We start from the raw sequence: 22,590 nt of genomic DNA, 5'->3' as shown, positions 1-22,590 counted from the left end.
ACGGACCTGCGAACGTTGGAGTGGCCCATTCAAATCAACGGAACTTTTTGGAACAGTCTGAAGAGCCGTATACTAACCTTTAATAGATTGGGCTACTACTGACTCTGTTCTCTTCGTTCTGAGTTGTTGTTGACTGGTTTATGCTTGTTGTTGACTGGTTTATGCTTGTCTTGAAACCACAATGAACAAAAAATGACCATGGATTCAACATCCGAAATTTATTTAAACAGAAAACGGTAATCATTATCTGTTTTCATTTAGCTTCAAAATGCAGTATCTGGAAAAACAAAATAATTAGATCAACACAGTACAAAAAAGATATGGGGACGTCAGAAGCTTTAGAAAATATACTCCTTTTGTGTTTGACACAAAAACCTATTGAGACTATAGACAGTCTGATTAATTATTTCCCTGAAAGTAACAAACACACACACACACACGGCCTATACACACCGTCTTTCAAGCCAAAGCCATCAAGGCCTTGTGGTTAAAACTAGTTCCACTTCACAACTGTGTGTTCTGGTGCGCGCTGTCATCACATTAGAATCGTTCCCACCCATGCTAAACATGTAGGGTGGTTCCAGGTGTACAAACATGGATGGTGCCACAGCAGCCTGTTCTCCCTGTCATAGTTAGGAGGATATGGGAGCGATTCATTTCCCTTCCACAGAACACTCAGGAAGAGACATAGATAGAATCCTTTCTTACTACAGTAAGAATCTCTGTTTTGCTACCAGACAGACAGAATCCAGGACAGCTGTTCTGCCACCTGGAGATCATCTCTCTCTATCTTTGATCACTTCCCCCGCCGCGGTGCGACTTCCTGTCGTTCAGTACGTGCAAGACTGCGACAGCGCCCTCTGGTGGTGGAGGGACTGCGACAGCGCCCTCTGGTGGTGTAGGCCGGTGGCCAGGGAGCGGGTCATGCGTTTGGAGACGAGCCTCATGTCTCTGGCTGCCAGGACGGCCCGGTTCAGGGACCTGTCCAGGGACCTGTCCAGGGACCACTGGCCGGCCGAGACGGAGCGCCCGGAGGCCCCCCGGGCCTCCTCACGACCTCTGACCCCCCGGGACGCCCCCTCGCCCTGCACCACGTAGACGGGATGGGGGTAGGAGGGGGGCTCCGACACAGGGCTGGGTAGGAACCTGGGGGGGGTGACAGGTTCACACATCCACGTTAGACCGCTTCACTAAACGCCAGTCTGACGTCTACTGACTGGGTGGGGAGGCGACTTACAGAACTGGCGCAGAGCACACGGGCACACACTGGACCAATGGCACCCCACCGAGCACAGGAAGGGGCGGGGCTGCCAGAAACATGTGTGGATAGCTCATTGGTTGGCTCATGGGTTGGCTGGCTTGGGGGGCGTGGCCTGCGTCTTTCTCAAAGCTGCGTGCTGCGGACAGGAAACGAGCTGAACGTTAAACATCACCTGACACATGGTCACATGTTCAGAGGTTACGTCAAAGCGTGAGGATGAAACCCAGTGAGGCAGCGCCGGCGTGTGACTGACCCGGGTGGAGGAGGGCGGGCCCGTGTCTGTCGGCCGTCCCACACACGGTGCAGTGAGGACCGGGGCCTCTCGCCTCAGTGTCGCCCCCTCCTGGCCCTGACGGATGAGGACAAATTCACATCGTTGTTTGATTCATTAAGAAGACGCTTTGGATCCCAAAAGACAAATACAAAATACACAAGTATAAAAAAAGAGAAGTTGCACAAGCAGGAATGACCAGGAGTGAAACTCTGTGAGCCTCAGGCCTTGTTGTCCCCAGGGACAGAACACCAGACTGACCCAGGACCAGGCCTTAGTGCTGACCCAGGACCAGGCCTTAGGGCTGACCCCAGGACCAGGCCTTAGTGCTGACCTAGGACCAGGCCTTAGTGCTGACTGCTGACCCAGGCCTTAGTGCTGACCCAGGACCAGGCCTTAGTGCTGACTGCTGACCCAGGCCTTAGTGCTGACCCAGGACCAGGCCTTAGTGCTGACTGCTGACCCAGGCCTTAGTGCTGACCCAGGACCAGGCCTTAGTGCTGACTGCTGACCCAGGACCAGGCCTTAGTGCTGACCCAGGACCAGGCCTTACCTGCTGGGGTGGAGTGACGGAGGGGAGCACACAGGGAACACCCAGCTAGCGTCCTGCTGCTATCGTCTGGCTCATCCACCGCAACAGACACGCCCACACGCTGCCCTGCAACCACAGCACAACTCAGTCAGGCTCCTTCAAAATAAGAGTTTGCCCTGTTTGACGCCAGAGCACAGGTGGCCGATGCGTTTTGTTAAAGGTCATTATTTGATGTTTTATAAATGTTTTGGATCGTCTTACGGACGTGGGCTCCTCTGCTCCTCACGCCTCTGCTGTGTTGACGCCTTCCTGCCTGTGCAGCAGGGGATTCTGGGATAAGTCTGGAGGACCGTGGTCTGGGCGTGGACTGGGCATGCTCTGAATCTGAGGCTGGAACAAGAAATAAAAACGTTACAAATCTATATTTATGCCCAGGTGTTTACACACACACACACACACGTACGTGTGTGACTCATTTAGTCATTTTACATTTGTGTAAATGACTTGTGTGATGTTTGACTCACTGAGGTCCAGATCCCATCTCTGCCTGACTCTCTTCCTGGGGGCAGGTCTGGGAGCCCTCTCCTCTTCCTCTCCCCCTCTCCTCCCCCTCTCCTCTTCCTCTCCCCCTCTCCTCCCCCCTCTGACAGCCTCCTCCAGTCTCTGAGCAGGCCTGTGGGAAGGGGAATAAACGATGATAAACACTAAAAGTAATCTGACAATAAAAGAGACAGAAGGACATTATGAAGAAAGATTTAGATAGAAAGCAAGATAGAGAAAGATAGAAAGACAGAGACAGACGGACAGAGAGAGAGGGGAGAGAGAGACAGAGAGAGGAGAGAGACAGACAGACAGAGAGGGGAGAGACACAGAGAGAGAGAGAGAGAGAGGAGAGACAGACAGAGAGAGAGAGGGGAGAGAGAGACAGACAGACAGAGAGGCGAGAGAGAGACAGAGAGAGAGAGGAGAGAGAGAGAGAGGAGAGAGAGACAGAGAGAGAGGGGAGAGAGAGACAGAGAGGGAGAGAGAGAGAGGAGAGAGAGACAGACAGACAGAGAGGGGAGAGAGAGACAGAGAGAGAGCGAGGGGAGAGAGAGACAGACAGAGAGAGGAGAGAGAGACAGACAGACAGAGAGGGGAGAGAGACAGACAGACAGAGAGGGGAGAGAGAGACAGAGAGAGAGAGAGAGAGAGGGGGGAGAGAGAGACAGAGAGAGAGGGGAGATAGAGACAGAGAGAGAGGGGAGAGAGAGACAGAGAGAGAGCGAGGGGAGAGAGAGACAGAGAGCGAGGGGAGAGAGAGACAGAGAGAGAGAGGAGAGAGAGACAGACAGACAGAGAGGGGAGAGAGAGACAGAGAGAGAGAGAGAGAGAGAGAGAGGGGAGATAGAGACAGAGAGAGAGGGGAGAGAGAGACAGAGAGAGAGGGGAGAGAGAGACAGAGAGAGAGGGGAGAGAGAGACAGAGAGAGAGAGGAGAGAGACAGAGAGAGAGAGGAGAGAGAGACAGACAGACCCCCCCTCGACTAACCCCTACCTGCTGAGACGAGTGGAGCTGGGAGGGTGTGGCGGCTCCCCCGGGGCAGCGGGGGGCGCCGTGGCAGCGCTGGGGAGCCCGGTCTGACCGGAACACAACGCCAGTCTGTCCTTCAGCCTGCCCATCTCTGCCTGCAGGGCCTGGATGGCCTTGCTGGAGCACACAGCACACACTGTGTTACAGGGAAGGCTGCAGTACACATTACAACCTAGTATATACTGTCTGAATTGTACTTTGTTTGCCATTCCTGCCCTTATTTGTGACCTTCGTTTTTCCTTCTAGTATTTTCTATGCCTATTATAAGGTGAATATCATTGATCATCTTGTCATCTTATCTTGTCTTCCTTGAGGGTTTAGGTTGGTTGAGGGGCAGTTCTATGGGCGTATGTGAAGCCCTCTGTGACATGCTTGCGTGTAAAAAGGGCTATACAAATACATTTGATTTGATCAAAGTGACACTGGGTTATTCTGTCTCCTTTACAGTACGACACTTTGACTTGACCTTGAGGGTCTCCACTCTCGGTCTCTTTCTGTAGAGTGGAACCACGTAGAACATGAACAGGAACCGGATAAGAACGAGCTGGCATGGCAGCTCTGAGGGTGCGGACATCTGCAAGGTTATCCAACCACAGGTACCAGACTACAGTAAAAGCAAGGTGAAATATTTCCCTTTTCTGTTTATTATAATAATAATAATTATTAGTAGTAGTAGTGGTAGTATCTGCCAATGACAAGCCAACGATTCCTTCCTTATCAGGTTCTGGACCAACCAGAAACCAAGGAGAGTTTTCCATCCTAAGTGTTTGCCGGAACGTTCTCCAGAGAGAAGCACAGATCTGTGGTTGTTTGTGCCCCTATCGCCATAGCAGCAGACTCACTTGGTGTGAGTCAGGTGACAGAAGCTCCGGGCTCTGACGAGATCGCCATGGAAATAGGGTGAAGAGGTGGAGGGGCTTGTGGGATAGTGGTGACGTGAGGTGGGCGGGGCGTAGCTCTGTCCCTCGTCCTCCCCTGAACCTGAGAGAGAGGAAGAGAGAGAGAGGAAGAGATAGAGATAGAGAAATGTATTTAATATAATCCATAACCAGGTAGGAGATACACATTTATTGACACCTAACTAAGAATTGCGTGGGCACTCACCCTGGTCACTGTCTGGTCCAAACTCACTGGCCCCCCTACTGGCCCCACTGCTGTGCCCCCTGCTGGGCCCACTGCTGGGCCAGTTCTGAGGGCTCTGGGGGGCCCAGAGCTGGGACGAGCTGGAGCCAGAGCCCCCTCTGCCTTCTCCCCCTCTGGCCCGACTTGGTACGCTCTGCGGTTGCCCCAGGGTGCTGAGCCGGGACCTACCATCATGCTCCTGAGAGGGGTGGACCTTCCCTGGGATCTCTTCTCGAAAAGCAGACACGCTGCTTTTCGAGAAGAGAGGGGGGGGGGGGGGGGGGGAGAGACGAACACACGGATGAAGTTAGCGTGTTAAGGCCTGAAATATCCAACTGCAACTAACCTGTGAATACGAATGGAGTCGACACTTTCACGTTACTAAGCAAAATTGTTACATCATATGTAGGCCATCTATTGGTCAGACTTTAACAAGTGGTGTGTGTGTGTGTGACAGAGAGAGAGAAAGAGATGGTGTGGTAGGGGGAGAGGAGCGTCCAGTGAGACGTCCAGGCCAGTGGAGACCCAGCGGTGCCTCACCTCGCCCCCTGGTGGAGAGGACTGGCAGCTGCAGGGGTGAGACGGCAGCTCTCTGAACCCACGAAGCCACTGTCAGTCTCTGGGGAGAGGACCCCGTCCTGAACACACACACACACACACAGGATGTGTTAGGATACAGCTACAGCGTCACATGGAGGGTTAAATGAAAGCGGGGTCCTCTCCACAGCGCTCTGCCTGACCTGTGACTGCGCTCTCCTGGCCCCAGCCTGCAGCTTGGCACCCTCTCCCACGCTGGCAGCCTGCAGCTTGGCACACCTCCTCGCCGCGGACCCCTTACTCCCATTGGTCGACTGCCGGGGAAGGGCATGCGATTGGCTGTGCGTGTTGGGAGAGGGAGGCTCTGATTGGCTGCCCCGTGGCCGGGCTGCTTGGGTCCTGGTGGAGTGAGCTGTGGTTGGCTCTCTGAGATGACACAAACAAAAGGAGTTGTTTCAGGGTACTAGAATATAGACACTGTGAGAGAGACTCACCCCTCAGAGAGACTCACCCCAGACTCCCCTCCTGGCCCCCGTGTGGCGCCGTCCCTGCTCCCGCCTCTCCTGGGGGCCCCAGCCCCCCTGCAGGGCCCCCTGGCCCCCCTGCAGGGCCCACCGCAGGGCCCCCCTCCCTCCAGCCCCTGTCCAGCAGGCCAGTCAGCTCTCTGAAGTCCTGGAAGCTACACACCCAGACACACGGATGTCAGGGTTCAGGCAACGACGCAATGTATTCATTATATAACATATAGAAACATAAATATAACAGAAGAGTTTATCCAAAGCGAGTACACACAAGGAATTTGACTCCTGCTTTTACATTCCTCTCAGTGTACTTGCATAGAAAAAGATACAGGGGTGAGAAAAAGATACTGTTAGCACCTAGACATCCTGTTAGCACCTAGACATCCTGTTAGCACCTAGACATCCTGTTAGCACCTAGACATCCTGTTAGCACCTAGACATCCTGTTAGCACCTAGACATCCTGTTAGCACCTAGACATCCTGTTAGCACCTAGACATCATGTTAGCACCTAGACATCCTGTTAGCACCTAGACATCCTGTTAGCACCTAGACATCCTGTTAGCACCTAGACATCCTGTTAGCACCTAGACATCCTGTTAGCACCTAGACATCATGTTAGCACCTAGAGGTGCCTCTGGTCTGGGTCTCTTAAGTAAAACTGGTACACAGAAACAGCTGTTGAATCGGAGTGACAGAGGACTCACTGGCCAATCAGGGCGCTGAAATCCGTCTCCACCAGCGGATGTTTCTCAAGCAGTGCCCGGAGGCGGAGGAGGGCTGGGGGCGGGGCTTGCTCGTCCTCCATGCCTCCCTCGCTCTCTCCGCTGGCTGAGCTGATCTCCGCCCCCACCGAGGCTCCAGGGGGCGTGGTCAGGGGGGCGGGGTTAGGAGGAGGGGAGGGAGGGGCCTCAGAGGAGGGCTGGTATTGTGCATTCTGCTCCTTCAGCTCCTCCATACGTGTCCCACACTGGAATATCAGCCCCTCCAACTCCCTGGTACACACACACACACACACACACACACACACCAGAGACGAGCACACACCACGCACGCACGCACATACACACACACCAGACACAACAGACGCACCACACAAGACACAAAGAGTCCCATCAGCTACCACATAAATGTCATGTGTTGATTTATCAGATACTTTCATCCAAAACACCCTAAAGAGGAGGATTTAAACCAACGACCTCTAGATCTGCAAACGTTCTACCACCAAGCTACACCCCCCCCCCCCTTATCCCCCCTTATGCTCTCTCATCTTGAGCCACACAGGAAACAAGTGGAGTTTCTGAAACGTCCATTTCCTGTGACGACCAGGGAGCAGGCTGACCTGTCGGGGTCGAAGGGGCCGGTCTCCAGACCTCTCTGCTCCAACAGTCTGTGCTCGTCTCTGGCCGTCAGGTACCCTCTCTCCAGGGAGTCCAGCCCCTGGGCGAGCCACGAGAGACCCTGTAGCAGAGGAGAAGCTGGTGTGTGAGGCTGAACGGAAGGAGGGCTCGGCGTTCAGGGTGAGGAGGCTGGCCAACACTGCACAGAGGGGAGGACATACTTTCATCTGGTCAGCAGCTTTCAGCTTTCCCCTCCGAGACAGGTCTTCATAGGTCTGCACCTGGAAACGGAAGGAAACCGATCACAGACACATTATCAATTCCAAATATCCTACGTCTCCGAGAAAGAAATCATTTTTAAAAAGAAGAGAAAGATACAGAATTCACAGAGTAAAATTTACAACAAAACGTTTTTTATTTCATTGATTAAAACCACCAAACTAAACAGCTGGTGCCTGCTACCTGCTGGAGGAACCTTCCTGCCTGCCTGGTGAGGCTCTGGGCCAGAGCCAGAGCCAGAGGGAGGTCCCGGACCCTGGAGGAGGAGGAGCAGGAGGAGGAGGAGGGCCGGCTCGGGGAGGCTCCTGGGAGGAGGAGAGAACTCGGCTTTCAGTCAGGGAACATTCAGGAACACACTACAACAAGACCATGACTCCTGAGTCAAAACTTTGTTGTAAATAATACATTGAGCCTGGTAAATATGAGGGGGTCAGATGGCTGATCGGTTAGGGAGTCGGGCTATTAATCAGAAGGTTGTTGGTTCGATTCCCCGGCTATGCCAAATGACGTTGTGTCCTTGGGCAAGGCACTTCACCCTACTTGCCTCAGGGGAATGTCCCTGTACTTACTGTAAGTCGCTCTGGGTAAGAGCGTCTGCTAAATGACTAAATGTAAATAATCATAAATAATTGTAGTAAAAGCTGTAAATAATAGGGTTGGGTACAGATCAGTGGTAGAGCATTTGACTGCAGGCTGCAAGGGTCCCAGGTTCAAATCCCCCCTGGATGTTTGGTATGTGAACACGTTTGGTTATGAAGAGATTCCGTTACCTGAGTGATGAGCAAAATCGGAGGTCTCCACCCTCTGAGCGCGGGGAAAGGTAAGGGTCATGACCTTTGAACCCTCCTGGAAAGCTGCTGATTGGATGGAGTGACTGGGCTTTGGTGGGTCTGAGTAGAGGTTCACCTGAAAGGACAGAAACACCACAGAGGAGAACACACTCAGAAAATGTTCCACATTTGATTTTCTACATTTCCGGGGGTTATTTCTTGCGACATGGTGCAAGTTGTAAATGTAATGTGAACTGTGTGATGTTTGGGACTAACCCCAGACCAGACTAGTCAATCCTCTGCTCCAGGCCTCATAGCCTCAGCCTAGCCCTCATTAGGCCAGATCCAACCCAGCCCAGCCCTTATAACCCCAGCCCAGCCCTAATAGCCCCAGCCCAGCCCTCATAACCCCAGCCCTAATAGCCCCAGCCCAGCCCTCATAACCCCAGCCCTAATAGCCCCAGCCCAGCCTAGCCCTCATAACCCCAGCCCAGCCCTCATAACCGCAGGCCAGCCCTCATAACCGCAGGCCAGCCCTCATAACCCCAGCCTAGCCCTCATAACCCCAGCCTAGCCCTCATAACCCCAGCCTAGCCCTCATAACCCCAGCCTAGCCCTCATAACCCCAGGCCAGCCTAGCCCTAATAGCCCCGGGCCAGCCCCAGCCCAGGCCCTAGCCCAGCTCCTGCCCCAGCCTAACCCAGCACCAGTCAGCAGGGTGACACTGCAGGGAAGAGAGGGGGGGATGTGTTGGGGCGCAGGGCGGACACAGAGACAATACAGGGCTGTAAACCCCACACAAGAGCCCGTTCGAAGGAGAGAGAGAGTGTAGTGGACCGTGTGATAAGGCAGTATGAAGACACGGCGCACACGCACACACAAATGAACACACACACACACACACACACACAAACACTCTGCGACAATAGCTGAAGGTGACTGAAGAGACTCCCTTCTCTGATAAGCCCCCTCAAGACTGTAAATCACCACAACCTCCATTTAACCCCTGCGAGCGTTCAACAACAACAACGACCTCATCAGATCGCCCAGCCAATCACAACAGCCACACCCGCCAGCAGACAGAAGGCCTGGCAGACTGCTGTCATTTAATCCCTCAACACTTCAAACAGCAGCGGCACACTCATAATTACATAGGCTACACCCCCGCCCCTCCCCCCCCAGTATCCGGTAATTCAGCGGTTTGATAAATGCCTGCGTCAGATCAGACTCTCCCTGTGTGTTTCTGCACTGTGCTGTCGGAGGAGGGAGTGGAGACAGAGACAGATGGCTGTGCGTGTTGGGAGGAAAGGAGGGGAGGTGGGGGGAGGAGGAGAGGTAAGCTGATTTTAATTAGTATTGAGATAAGAGTGCTGTGCTGTGCAGCTGGATGAGGAACGCTGGATCGTAGATCAACAGACTTACGTTTATGTACATCTTTGATTGTCATTTTGTGAAGACAACCCGAACTCCTCGTAAAAAACGGCATTTTGTGTTTGAGAACTAACGTAACTGCTCGCTACCGGAAGTTGTTGACTTGGATTATGCAATATGCGGAAGTGATGCGTGCACAGTGGATTGAAGTGGGCGTATGCAAATTAACGTTCATTGGTTTGGCGGCCCACCTGTAATACCCTAGCGGACCTATAGTGGGCCGCAACCTAAAGGTTGGGAATCGCTGTTCTAGAACATGCTACTCAACAATTCCTCATTCCTTAAAAACATTCTAGAATATTCTACTGTTCATTATTCTACAAAATTCTAGAAGCTACTTTTGAAATGCTAAATATCCCTTAAAAACATTGTAGAAGCTACTGTTCATAATTCTAGAACGTTCTCTTTCCCAGCACACACACACACTGAACCATCTTCTCACCGGGGATGGTGTACGTAGTGAGAGCAGAAAGGCGTGTCTCTGGAACAGGCCTGCTGTACGACAGTCACAAGCTGTAATCACACAGCCTCCATGGACCTGCAGCTCTCTCTCTCTCTCTCTCTCCCCCCCTCTCCATCTCCCTGCTCCATCTCTCCCTTCCCCTCTCCATCTCTGCTCCCTCCCCCCCCTCCCCTCTCTCTCCATCTCTGCCCCCCCTCCCCTCTCTCTCCATCTCTGCTCCCTCTATCCCTTTCTGTTCCTTCTATCCGTTCCTTATCTTCATCTTTCATTCACATGCAGAGCAGAAATAACCGCTCCGACAGAAGTGCCACTAGTCTAGTCCAGAGACTAGAGGCAGGTGACATGGAGGAGACTTCCAGAGACTAGAGGCAGGTGACATGGAGGAGACTTCCAGAGATTAGAGGCAGGTGACATGGGGGAGACTTCCAGAGACTAGAGGCAGGTGACATGGGGGAGACTTCCAGAGACTAGAGGCAGGTAACATGGAGGAGACTTCCAGAGACTAGAGGCAGGTGACATGGGGGAGACTTCCAGAGACTAGAGGCAGGTGACATGGGGGAGACTTCCAGAGACTAGAGGCACAGGGTTTCCCCTGCAGCAGTAGCTCCTTGTCCTCACGGCCCCAACAGATGGTAGGAGTTAGTATAAGCTAGTTAGACCCATTTAGGCATGAGGACTCATAGACAGTGCGAGTCAGACTCTTGGACAGTGTGAGTTAGACTCTTGGACAGTGCGAGTTAGACTCTTGGACAGTGCGAGTCAGACTCTTGGACAGTGTGAGTCAGACTCTTGGACAGTGCGAGTTAGACTCTTGGACAGTGCGAGTTAGACTCTTGGACAGTGCGAGTTAGACATGGACAGAGTGAGCTACCTTGGCCTCAAGGCGCATGCGGTCAATGGTGTTCTCAGCTTCAGCATACTTAGTCAGCAGTCTGTTGTAGTCCTCCTGCCAGGGAGAGGGAGCAGGAGGGAGGGAGGGAAAAGGAGAGCAGAAAAGAGGGCAGGGGAAGCGAGTGCAAGAGGGAGGAAGACAGCAGAAAGGATTGACAGAGAAGAGGAAGGGAGGGAAGCATCAGCGCTGAGCTTGCAAACAAACAAAAAAAGCCAGCTCATAAAAAAAGTGTTAATAAGACAGGGTCCGGGTGTGAGTGGGGAGGGTTTGCTTCAAGAACGTTCCAGAACGTTCCCCGCCCGCCTTCGTACCTGCAGCTGCTGCATCAGAGTGGTGGCCTGCCGGGGGCACCTGAACTCCTGGGGCACCGTGGAGACGGGGCCCCTGAGGGCCCCACGGGGGGCTGGGGCCCCAGGGTCGTTCAGAAGCACCTCCCTCACTATGTCAGCGGGGGACTTGAAGACCAGGGGGGGCTCGGCGGGGAGGCACGTCTTCCTGGGGGAACCCTTGCTCCTGGGGGGCTTGTACCCGTCCTTGGGGAAGTGGACCCTGGGTTCCACCTTGGAGAAGTCGGGCGTGGGGAAGGTCAAGGGGCACCGCCTGCCAGCCATGACAAGAATAAAGAGTTAACATTTCATTTAAATGTGTTCCTGTCAGGGGTGTAGGTTTGTTTTCAAATGAGGGTAGGAGAAACACCAAGGCGCTCACCTCTCCTCGTCCCCGCCGGCGTCCAGGCTGGGCTGGGAGCGTCTCTCTCCGGGGGTCCTGGCCCGGCTGTCTCCCCCACTGTTCCCACGGCGGGACTCTGTAGCAGGGGGCGGGGCCTTCTGAGGGGAGGGCGGGGCCTGGGGAGAACGCTGCCTCTGCTTCCTGGGCGAGGGGCGTGGCGGACGGTGGGCCGCACCCGGGTCGTTGGTTACCCGGGTAACCGCGTTCCCGCTGAGCCGGTAGGAGGTCTCGCGGTTTGGGAGAGGAGTAGGCTCCTCCCCCTCGGAGTCCGGCAGCCAGTGAGAGCCGGGGGCGTGGCTGCAGCGGGATTCCGGAAGGCTCTCTGGGAGGGTCTCGGCTTCTATCCCCGGGGAGTCGGCCAGCTCCTCGGAGGAGAAGTGCAGGAGGTGGGGGAACGTGGAACCCGTGTCAGGAGAGGGAGAACGAGGGGCGGGACGGAGAACCGTGTTGGGAGGGGAGAGAAGGGAGGGCTGGCCCCGTCTGGTAACCCTCTCTGGGGCAGAGCGCTGGCCGGGTCCTAGGGTTGGTGGGGGAGCGCTGTGAGGGCTCCTCTCCTGGCTCTCCTCCCCACCCTCTCCTCCATCCTCCCAGCCCTCCTGCATCCAGCCACGCCCTGCCTCCTCCTCCTCTTCCTCCTCCTCCGTCATGTCCAGCTGTCGGTCTCTCACAGGGAGGAGCTCCGTGCTGCGCTGCAGCATCATCCTCTGCTCCTCCTCCTCCTCCTCCTGTCTCAGCTCCTCCTCCTCAGTCCAGACCTCCACACCATCCTCATCTGGCAGAGGGAGAGGAGGAACGAAAAGTGAGGGGGGGGGGGGGGGGAAGAGGACAAGAGGGTGAGATTCCTACATTTGAGCTGGTTGTGAAGAGCTCACATTGTTGTGCCGAGCCTTTGTTATCGCCCTGACATCCACCAGATCACACTGCTGCTGTGTTACAGACTCACAGATTGACAAGTTGAGGGAATTTTCTCCAGGCGGTTGAGATAAAGACAGAGGCTCCGAGTCCAGCAGTTCCCCCATGTCGTAACTGTGTTCCTCCAGACGGTCTCCCTCCTCAGGGCTCATCCCCGACCTACCTAACCCACCAGCAGACCCCTCCTCTGGGTCTCGGGCTCCAGGTGACCAGGGCCCCTCTCTCTCCTCCTCCCCCTCTCCCTGAAGACCCATCTCCCGCAGTGCCTCTTCCAGCCCTATGATCCCATTCTCATCCATCTGGCTGTGGAAGTCCTCCTCTTCATCTTCCTCCAGCCCCTCCTCCTTCTCCTCCTCCCTCCCCCAGTCCACCTCTGACACCACAGAGCTGACAGGAGAGGCGGGCGCGGGGGCAGGGGTCCAGAACATGAGCCCTGCTGTGGTGTGTCGTCCCCTTATATCCATTCTCTCTCCCTCTATTTCTCTCCCTCCCTCCCTCTCCCTCCCTCTCTCTCTCTCTCTCTCTCTCTCTCTCTCTCCCCCTCTCTCTCTCTCTCTCTCTCCCTCTCTCTCCCTCTCTCTCTCTCTCTCTCTCCCTCTCTCTCTCTCCCTGGCCCAACTCACAGCGGCCTCCAGCCAGGTGTGACGACAAATCGCGTCCCGATTGGCTGCTTGGTAGCTACGTCAGAGTCCGCCTCCAGAGCCATGATGCAGCGCTCGGCTGGGAGTGAATCCTTGTCGCTGGTCAGGTGCTGATCTCTAGCAGGGCAGCCTGAAGCTGGTGTGAAGCACAAACTGAGTCCTTTACTGTTGATGCATCTCACAGCCGGCGTGGCAGACCCTGAAACCAAACAAAACACACATTTTGTCGTTACGACTCAATAACAACAATCATTCTGACTCATTCTCTGGCGATTGAAACCAAGATTCATGGGCTGTGTTGCGCATGCAAGGGACACACAAAAGAACACGTACTTCAACAGCCGTGAGAAACAATCTGACTGATTGAACCGCAGGTGTCTTCTCTGGTCGTCATGGTAATGGACTGTTAGCTAGGACCCTGACAAAACTGCCTTCCCACTTCACCCGGCTACTCTGCGCTGTGAACAACATGACCACGCAGCCTGGAATAAATCATCAGGCTCAATGCACACTAACCCCTTGGTCATTACAGTTTTCTAACTGGGAAAGAGGCGTGTTCGATCCTGCTTTTGAATGATAAAATCCATTAACAGATTAAAGGGGCCTTTCCTACAAACTCAAGTGGATTTGAACCAGCAGCTGGGTAACCTTCCTTAGAATAGGTTCACATAGAATTGTTTCCCCGAGTGTGAGAGACTGATAAGTTATCCAAGCAACTATTTAACCATGTATAACTATGAAGAAAATATAGTTCTGACTGAGTCTCTAAAACTATTCATTTCGGAACTGCTTTTAAGAGTTTTAACACAATCTACAGGTAAAATACCTTCCATGTACCACCAACAGGTGCGTAAACACAAACACAGAAGTTCTCAAATCACACTGAGGCCTTTCGCTCGTGTTGACGGTCACCATAGCAACCCCAGAAGCCTGCAGGGCCCTGATGGAGTACGACGCGTCCAATCAGCTCACACGGCTCAGTCACATGGACGACACAGGGAGCTGAGAGAAATTATAAAAACAGTAGTTTAGTATAGTACAAGTAGAATACGTTTAGTATAGTGGATGTAGAACCATAGAATAGTATGGCATAAGCTTTAGTATAGTAGAAATAGCATGGTTGAAGAAATGTAGTATCATAGAATAGCCTAGTAGTCGTTCAGTAAAGTAAAAGTAGAATATCAGAACAGGATTAGTAGCAATAGAATAGTAAAAGAAGCTTGGTATAGTAGCAAAAGTACAGTAGAATTTAGTAAAACAGAAGAGTAGAAGAGGCTTAGTAGAAGGCTTAATAGTAGAAGTAGAAACAGATCGGACCTCGACACCATCTGTGCACGAGAACCTCCTCTCCTAATCAGATCTGTCCTGCCTGACTGTGTACTGCAGTCATTCAGCAAAGCCTTTTCAAATAACAACAACAACAACATGATGTCAGAATAACAGGCGTGAAGTGACAGACAAGACCCTGGTATAGGGCTGCTTGTTTCTGCAACAGAGCCTTTGAGAAAGTGACACAGCAGTCTGTCTCGCTCAGACAAGCGTTCGATGTAGATCTCTCTGATCATCAAGATCCCCAGGATTACCAAGAGTAGATTATTAGAAAAGTGCTACCTCTAATCTGACACACACACACATCCCTGCAACACACTCCTGCAACACACACACACACACTCATCAATGCAACACACACACATCCCTCCAACACACACACCTGCAACACACACACACACACACTCATCAATGCAACACACACACATCCCTCCAACACACACACACCTGCAACACACACACACTCATCAATGCAACACACACACATCCCTCCAACACACACACCTGCAACACACACACACTCATCAATGCAACACACACACACACAGACACAGACGTGTGTTTGTAGCGGTCTGTACAAACAGTAGGAGCTTCACAGGGCTGACCAGGCAGCACAGGCCCCTCTCATCTCCCTTTCATACGCTAATGCTGGACGGTCCACACTGAGGTGAGGAGACGGCTCGCATATGAACTAGACCACTGAGCCTGCACACACACGCTCTCTCTCCCCAACACACACACACGCTCTCTCTCCCCAACACTCGCTCTTTCTCTCTCTCCCCAACACACGCCCTCTCTCTCTGTCTTTCCAACACACACTCTCTCCCCAACACACGCCCTCTCTCTCTGTCTTTCCAACACACACTCTCTCCCCAACACACACACGCTCTCCCTCTCCCCAACACACACGCCTAGAGAGGATGGTCTATTTTTAGCATGCCATGCTAATTCAGTACATTCTTTAATGCTGGTGTTTTTGTCTGGTATTTGGTATTAATCTGAGGGTTGAGAGGCGTAACCTGTCAGAGTCTGCAGTTCTCTTGGGATAAGGACATTCTCTGATCTCAAGAGACACATTCCCTCTCTGAGATACGGAATAACAGGTTAAACATGATCTGGAAAGGACTCACCTGTTGCCTTGGCTACAAGCTCTTCCCTCTCCCTGGTTCTGTCTAAAGGATCAGACAAGACACAAGTATTAATCCTAGAGGAGTTTACAACACACACAAACACACAGAAACAAACAAAGCCAGTACATTTCCACAGACAAGCGGACTGACACAAGTACCAGGGGAGCTGTGACTAGGTGTAGGGAGACAGGAGAGGGAAAGACAAGGAGGAGAATCAGAGTTAAGAAAAAAGGAACTTATTCTCGGCTAATTACCATCACTACCAAGTTATCTTGACTCCCAGTCCTCCTAATGCCGTCACCACAGCCAAAAACAACATGCTCCCCTTTTAGAGAACAAAAGAGTTTCCTGTCAACTTCATGTTGTCTCGGACCGGATAGCCTGTTGGTAGGTGCACAGCGGATGGTAGGTTAAGATGAACTACTAACACCGCAGCCAATGGAGGTTAATCTGCTTAGACAGACACGGTACAGTCTGTTAGCTGTGTGCCACCGACACACGAAGTCTTAGTACTCAGTAAGCAAGCCAGGGATGCTTATGTCAGAACTCTGAGTTCACGATGTGTTTGTTTATTTAAGACGGAGTTTGTGACTTCTGTACACTGTAACTACAGGTTGTTTCTGCTTGACCTGTCAAGCAATTAGCTAAACCTGCTGTTAGTCAAGCGATGCAATTCAGGTGGGGAGAGTTTCTGTAAGCGTTCGAAGTATGAGAAAAATTGCAGAAGATCAAGATTTGTCTGCGTTTACTGAGGACAGGTGAAATGCAAACCTCGGTTTGAAGGTAGTCTTCCTTATCAACCTGGTGTACTCAGTCTAGCTCATTAATATGCAGAAGGCTGGGCTTGAACTGATTTGAAATAGCCATACTTGCGTGAAAAAACAGAGCAATTACAATAAAGTCTACACAAGGCGTACAGACAAGGGCGCCCACGGACTCCACAAGAAAACACTCTTAAGTTATATTCTAATTATATCACTTACCTGGTCTGGAAAGCTTTTGCAACGGCATTCAATGCTAGACAGAGAAAGACGTCGAGATTTGAGCTCATCCGAACTTCAAAGCAGCAGCCGTGGTTGCCTTGGGGAACCGCACACAAACTAATACAGACCCACCCCAATGTCACCAAGCGACCATGCATACACATCCAAACTTAACCACTTCCACATCTGGTTAGATTCGAACGTCGTCAACTTCTAGCCAATGTCTACAGTATCCATCCTATTATTTTGCTTGAAAGCAGTGTTATCTGTTCTGACAATGTTGAAATAACTGGTTCTTACTGTTGGCACAAGAAGATAACTCCTAACAGATTTTCCAGAATTCTTCGTCTTGTCCTCATAGGCATCGCTTCCACTTTTTTTCTCGCATTTTTTAAAATGTTAGAAGCCGTTGGCTAATTTTTTTTATTTTTGAATTTCTGGCCCAACACGCACATTTTCAATTCAAAGGGAAGACCAGTGTTAGTTACAGTTGCAGTTGCATGTGCTACAACGCTAGCTAGCTAATTATTTCAGGAACCGTGGCTCTGATTTTGCTGGCGGAAAAGTTATCTGAAAACCAAACATCATGCCAAGAGCCGATTGGTTCGTTCGGCGCTCGGGGGCAGGACTAGTTGATGATTGACGTTTCCATAATGAATTAAAAAACACACAAGACAGAAATAAGGATCATGTATAACCCTTACAAACTCAGACTTGTATTTATCCGCATTTGGTCTCTCGCTATCTCTTTGGTCTCTTTGCTTCCACGTCTGGTGTCAAAACAACAACAAGAGAAATGCAAAATATAAGAACAGAATGTGTTCTTATGTTAGGCTATGTAGCCTAACTCCCAAAGTAAAAAAAAAAAAATAGGCAGTATAAACGAATTGTATATATAGGGGCCTAGACTATAGCTATATACATCAATAGACATTTCGTAAAGTGATATCAATACCTTCCACACGGGGGTAGCATATACTGTTCGACTTCGACTCCCGTATCATCTGTGTTTTAATTTTTCACTAGATGGGGCCAAAGATTAATACTTGGCTTGGGTGTTCTTATTTTGTTCATGGATATATATAGTGAACATCATGAATAAAGGTGAAGTAAAGATTAACATATAACTAAGCTTTAATCCCGAAAAATAACAACGGAAAGTTGTAATTTCGTAGCTTTATCTCCGCGGAGCTCCTGGCTGATTGCGTCTGAGATGAAGGAAGATAGCCACGAGCAGAGGACACGCGACCGGGAGTTGTTTTCTACGTCCCCCATCCCTCCTCCTCGTGGAGGGAAGTAAGAGGGCTAAGCATGACCGGTCCATCAATCCTGCAGCCTGGAGAAGCATGACAAGCAAGGCCATGCATGCTGAGAGCTGCCCGTGACAGCTATGACTCAGGCCATAATGCCGATGTAGGAAACCGGATGTTAATATATTGTGTGTGAGAGAGAAAGAGAGATGGAAGTACGTGACTTTCATTCCAGATGTGTACTAGTTGCTGCGGCAAACACCAATTAAGGCCTGCTTGCATGGTTCTGAGAGCATGACTCATGATTATTGGTAAGATGCGTGCGTATAGCTTTAATTTCTCTATTTCTGGTATTTCTTTAGGAACTTTATTTTCAACCCCTGCACTTGCTTCTGTACAATAATAATGATGGGGACCGGTTGGAAGGTATTGTGCAGTTATCTTTATTGGAAAATTAAACACACTTTCTGTATAAATAGCATGGCTGTGTATAACACGTCTCATTAAACTGTACAGGCAGGCAAATAGACAGATGGACAGGCAAACAAAGGCAAAAGGACGCAATTATAGAAAGGGTAAAAAAAAATTGAACAAACAGATAGCCAATGACATCAAAGTACGTCGGTAAAGTCGTGGGGAGGCACAGTCAATGAGACAGAAATAAACGTGAATAAATATCAATAGATTCCAACAGGGCAACATAGGATAATTTGCTTAACCTTTCAGGAGATGGAGAGATGAGAGCCTGTATGTTTATATGATGTTGAACTCTATCAACATCCGGTGCCGTGTCTCCAGCAGAAACCAAGCATCTCAGTCTGGCTGTCTGATGAATGAGCCTGTCATTAGATTGTACTAATTCTCTCCATCAGCCTTTCTTCTGCAATGTAAGGTTACAAGGAAGGCTGGACAGCAATCAACATCTGCCTGAAGGTCATTCATACACAGCCCCCCCACCCCTCCCCCAGTCACACTGCAAGACTAACTAGTACATAACGAAAGTTTTTGGGAGGATTAATTTAGTTTTTGAATGTATTGGAGACCTCCCCATGTGTGTGTATTCTTGTATGAAATGTGCTATATAAATAAAGTCTTACTTACTCTCCATGTGTGTGTAGCCGGTGTGTATCGGTGAAACTCACTCCTCAGGTATGTAACAGGCCACCCGCGTCAACAAATTGCTAGTTTCACCACTACCAACTTCACTTGGGAAGCCAGAGGTGGCAGGTTCGAACCTAGTGCGGGACGATTTGCCCGATACTTCTGACGGAGCTTGCAAGACCACGTCTGTTACATGAGTCTAACCGTCTTATCTGATTTCATATCACATTTGGGTGAATGTTTTGCGATTCTTTGCCAATGTCCGTGTGTGTGTAGAGTATATATACAACAATACGCTCTGCGTACAGTGTGCATAAAGTACTATTACGTCTACAGTGTATGTGTGTGTAAGCTTAGATGTGTCTGTGTGTGCATGTTTATGTCTGGTCTTTCTCCAATTCTTTATCCAAGGGCAATCTTCCTCTGACCCATTCCCCTCTCCGAGATCTCTCTCACACACACACACACTCCAACCCCCCCTTCCCCCTCACACACACACTTTCTCTCTCTGTCCTTTACACATATACACACACATACTCATACACACACACTCTCCCTCCTCTCTCTCTGTCTCACACACACACACAATGAATGTTCTGTGTCTGGACCGTGTGAACATGTTCATGGCAGAGAAGCTGAGGGCCTCCGGTGATGTCATGATGATGTCATGCATTCCTAAAGCCTTCACATGTCATCTTGATGTGTACTTTAAGCGGACAGGATCTGAGTAAGAACTGAGATTTAGACGTGATCTGGCTGTCGTTGCTATGACACAGGGATCAGGCTATGTTGGAGGACTGCGTTAGCGCACACAGAAGGTAAAACGTAAAGGATGATGTACAGCACGCCGGTCATTACTGCCAAATAAACACCGTCAACTTGATTGTAGACCCTCTTTTTCTTTCCTCCGTTATCCTGTCTGGGTTGGTTTCACAGTCATGACCGGCCTGCTGTATATGATCATCCCTCAGGCCTACATGACCGGCCTGCTGTATATAATCATCCCTCAGGCCTACATGACCGGCCTGCTGTATATAATCATCCCTCAGGCCTACATGACCGGCCTGCTGTATATGATCATCCCTCAGGCCTACATGACCGGCCTCTTGGTATGCTTGTGCAGTGTGGACTGACGGCTAAGCAACACGACCCTGTCGGTGTCCTGTGAGACTGAGGAACACGCCAGAACATCTCTCTCTCCCTGACATGCTTCCACACGTCCTCTCAGTCATCCCCATCCTGCTGTTTAGCAATAAAATAGAACGTTCTAGTCAGTATGACGACCGACAGAGACTTGGTGAGTGTGGTCCTGAGCTGGTCATCGCAGGTGAGCTGAGTCATGGAAGTGTGTGTGCGTGCGAGTGTGTGTGTTTGCTAAAGCGAGCCAGATCTCTTGTCACACGGCCAGGCTTGTATGCCTCATCTTCTCCTTCATCCTCTCCCTCATCCTCTCCTTCATCCTCTCCTTCATCCTCTCCTTCATCCTCTCCCTCATCCTCTCCTTCATCCTCTCCCTCATCCTCTTCCTCATCCTCTCCTTCATCCTCTCCTTCGTCCTCTCCTTCATCCTCTCCCTCATCCTCTTCCTCATCCTCTTCCTTATCCTCTCCTTCATCATCTCCTTCATCCTCTCCCTCATCCTCTCCCTCATCCTCTTCCTCTCCCTCATCCTCTCCCTCATCCTCTCCTTCATCCTCTCCCTCATCCTCTTCCTCATCCTCTGCCTCATCCTCTCCTTCATCCTCTCCTTCATCCTCTCCCTCAACCTTTCCTTCATCCTCTCCCTCGGAGGAAACAAACAAACCAACCACCACAACCATGTCCCTCTCATTTAGTTTCACTGGCTGCTATTCTCTCTCCCCAGTTCTCTGTCTCCCTTCCTTCCCCCGACTCTCTCTCCACCCCTCTTCCTCCCCCTGAGTCCCCCCCCTCTCTTCCTCTCTCCTCCTCCTCTGTCTGATTGCCATGGCTCCCGTCTCATTCCTGTTCCATAATTGGATAAAGTTTCCCCTCATGCTCTGTGGATTACAGTTTGGTCCCTGTTGAGGTGTGTTGAAATGTGGTTGAAATGTGTGTGTCTACGTGTGTGTGTATGTGTGTGCATGTATGTGCACGCTCATACGGGAATCTTTCAGAGAGCTTAGACAGTTCCCTGTATTCTATTGTCTCATTACAGCCTCTTAGAGTGGGATTACAGCTAGGCAACAGTGTGGTCCTCCCTGGACACCCTACAGGAGCCACGGACAGACCCCTCGATGGGCAGAAGCTGCAGGAAGCTGATTAAGCAGAGGACTTTTACATCTCACTGACGTGTATACACTTCAAAGTATTCTACTTGTACGTTGAGCGTGTAAGATATCAGCTTTTATAATTCATAGAATATCTTTATGTAGCGTATATATAATATATATAGTTGTATCTACATTTGTTCATTTATACATGTAAAAAAAAACGAACTGTAATTGAAAAGCAGGTTTCCTCGAGCCCCCACCCACTCTACGGAGGCGTTGTCTAGTCAGAGCCAATCAGGTGACAGAGATTCCGGGACGTGGTTCCTTCCGAAGTGACACGTAGAGGTGAGAGTGTGTGAGTCTCCCACATTCCTCTGTCAGCCCTCCATAGTCCTCTGTGAGCCCTCCCCCGTCCCCCTCCTCTCCTCTCCTCCTGCCCTGTCCTCCCCCAGTTATAGGGCCACGTTAAACTCGGTCACCAGGAAGTCCACGTGGTCGCGCTCCTTGTTCTTGAACGCCTCGGCGATGATGCGGGCAGCGTCCCTGTGTTCGCGGCCCCTCAGGGAAACCCCGTTCACCTCCAGGATCACCTGCCCCACCTTCAGCTGGCCGCAGTTATGGGCCGACCCGCCCCTCTGAGAGACAGAGAGAGAGAGAGAGAGAGAGAGGGAGAGGGAGAGGGAGGGAGGGAGAGGGAATTGGAGAGAGAGAGAGAGAGAGGAAGAGGGAGAGGGAGAAATAGGAATGGAGAGAGAGGCAGAGAGAGAGATAGGGAGGGAGAGAGAGAGAGAGAGAGGGAAAGAGGGAGGGAGAGAGAGAGTGAGAGAGAGAGTGAAAGACGGATGGCGAGAGGGAGGGAGAGAGGTTTGAAAGCAATAGAAAGGGAGAGAACGAGACAAAGATAGTTAGAGAAAGATAGAGAAACAGAGAGAGAAATAGAGAAAGTGAGAGAAAGAGAAAGGGGAACAGAATGGTTTTAAAAAGGAGCATGAATTATATCTCCCAGTTCTATCACCAACGTGAACCAATCATGTTACTGCACTGAAACTCCCCCCCCTCCCCCCCACATCGCTACTCTTACGCATGCCTCCCTACAGCACCAGGCCGTCCAGACACTGAGAGACCGAAGGACTGCATTATCACTCCTGTTGCTCAGTGAACCGCTGACAATCACCCCTGAGCCATGGGGCGGAGGGTGGAGAGGAGAGAGAAGCGCTGTGGCCCGCCTCTCCGCCTCTCCGGGGGACCCTAACGGGGACAGGTGATCTCAGACACCCAGGAGCAGCGATGCATGG

The 22,590-nt window shown here is 51.2% G+C and overlaps 2 protein-coding genes across 2 annotated transcripts in view; both read right to left on the bottom strand.

The window, feature by feature from the left end:
- Nucleotides 1-209: 209 nt before the first annotated feature.
- akna (AT-hook transcription factor) lies at nt 210-13,094 on the bottom strand. The gene is made up of 21 exons (XM_067251094.1): nt 12,662-13,094; nt 11,698-12,490; nt 11,301-11,589; nt 10,969-11,043; nt 8,204-8,339; nt 7,617-7,738; nt 7,376-7,435; nt 7,157-7,275; nt 6,522-6,809; nt 5,807-5,974; nt 5,499-5,721; nt 5,299-5,396; nt 4,741-5,006; nt 4,479-4,617; nt 3,601-3,753; nt 2,589-2,737; nt 2,326-2,454; nt 2,086-2,190; nt 1,515-1,610; nt 1,238-1,397; nt 210-1,146 (listed from the first exon to the last, which is right to left on the bottom strand). Exons 1-21 carry the CDS (start codon nt 13,092-13,094, stop codon nt 831-833), a joined length of 4,317 nt encoding a protein of 1,438 aa, XP_067107195.1. The 3' UTR covers nt 210-830.
- Nucleotides 13,095-21,747: 8,653 nt separating this feature from the next.
- The window catches only part of LOC136957006 (whirlin-like), a 5,724-nt gene continuing 4,881 nt past the window's right edge, over nt 21,748-22,590 (bottom strand). The window contains exon 4 of the mRNA XM_067251093.1: nt 21,748-21,930. Coding sequence (XP_067107194.1) covers nt 21,748-21,930 — 183 coding nt within the window. The remainder of the gene's footprint in view (nt 21,931-22,590) is intronic.

This window comes from Osmerus mordax, chromosome 14, assembly GCF_038355195.1.
Source record: "Osmerus mordax isolate fOsmMor3 chromosome 14, fOsmMor3.pri, whole genome shotgun sequence".
In the NCBI taxonomy this organism is placed as follows: Eukaryota; Metazoa; Chordata; class Actinopteri; order Osmeriformes; family Osmeridae; genus Osmerus; species Osmerus mordax.
This window is presented reverse-complemented; position numbering and strand designations above follow the sequence as displayed.

Excerpts from the sequence above, each read along its gene's own strand:
- akna (XM_067251094.1), bottom strand. The coding sequence starts at position 13,094 with ATGGATATAAGGGGACGACACACCACAGCAGGGCTCATGTTCTGGACC. Across the intron at positions 6,810-7,156 it reads GGCCCCTTCGACCCCGACAG|GGAGTTGGAGGGGCTGATAT; the intron begins GTCAGCCTGCTC and ends TGTGTGTACCAG. Across the intron at positions 1,147-1,237 it reads GTGTGCTCTGCGCCAGTTCT|GTTCCTACCCAGCCCTGTGT; the intron begins GTAAGTCGCCTC and ends CACCCCCCCCAG.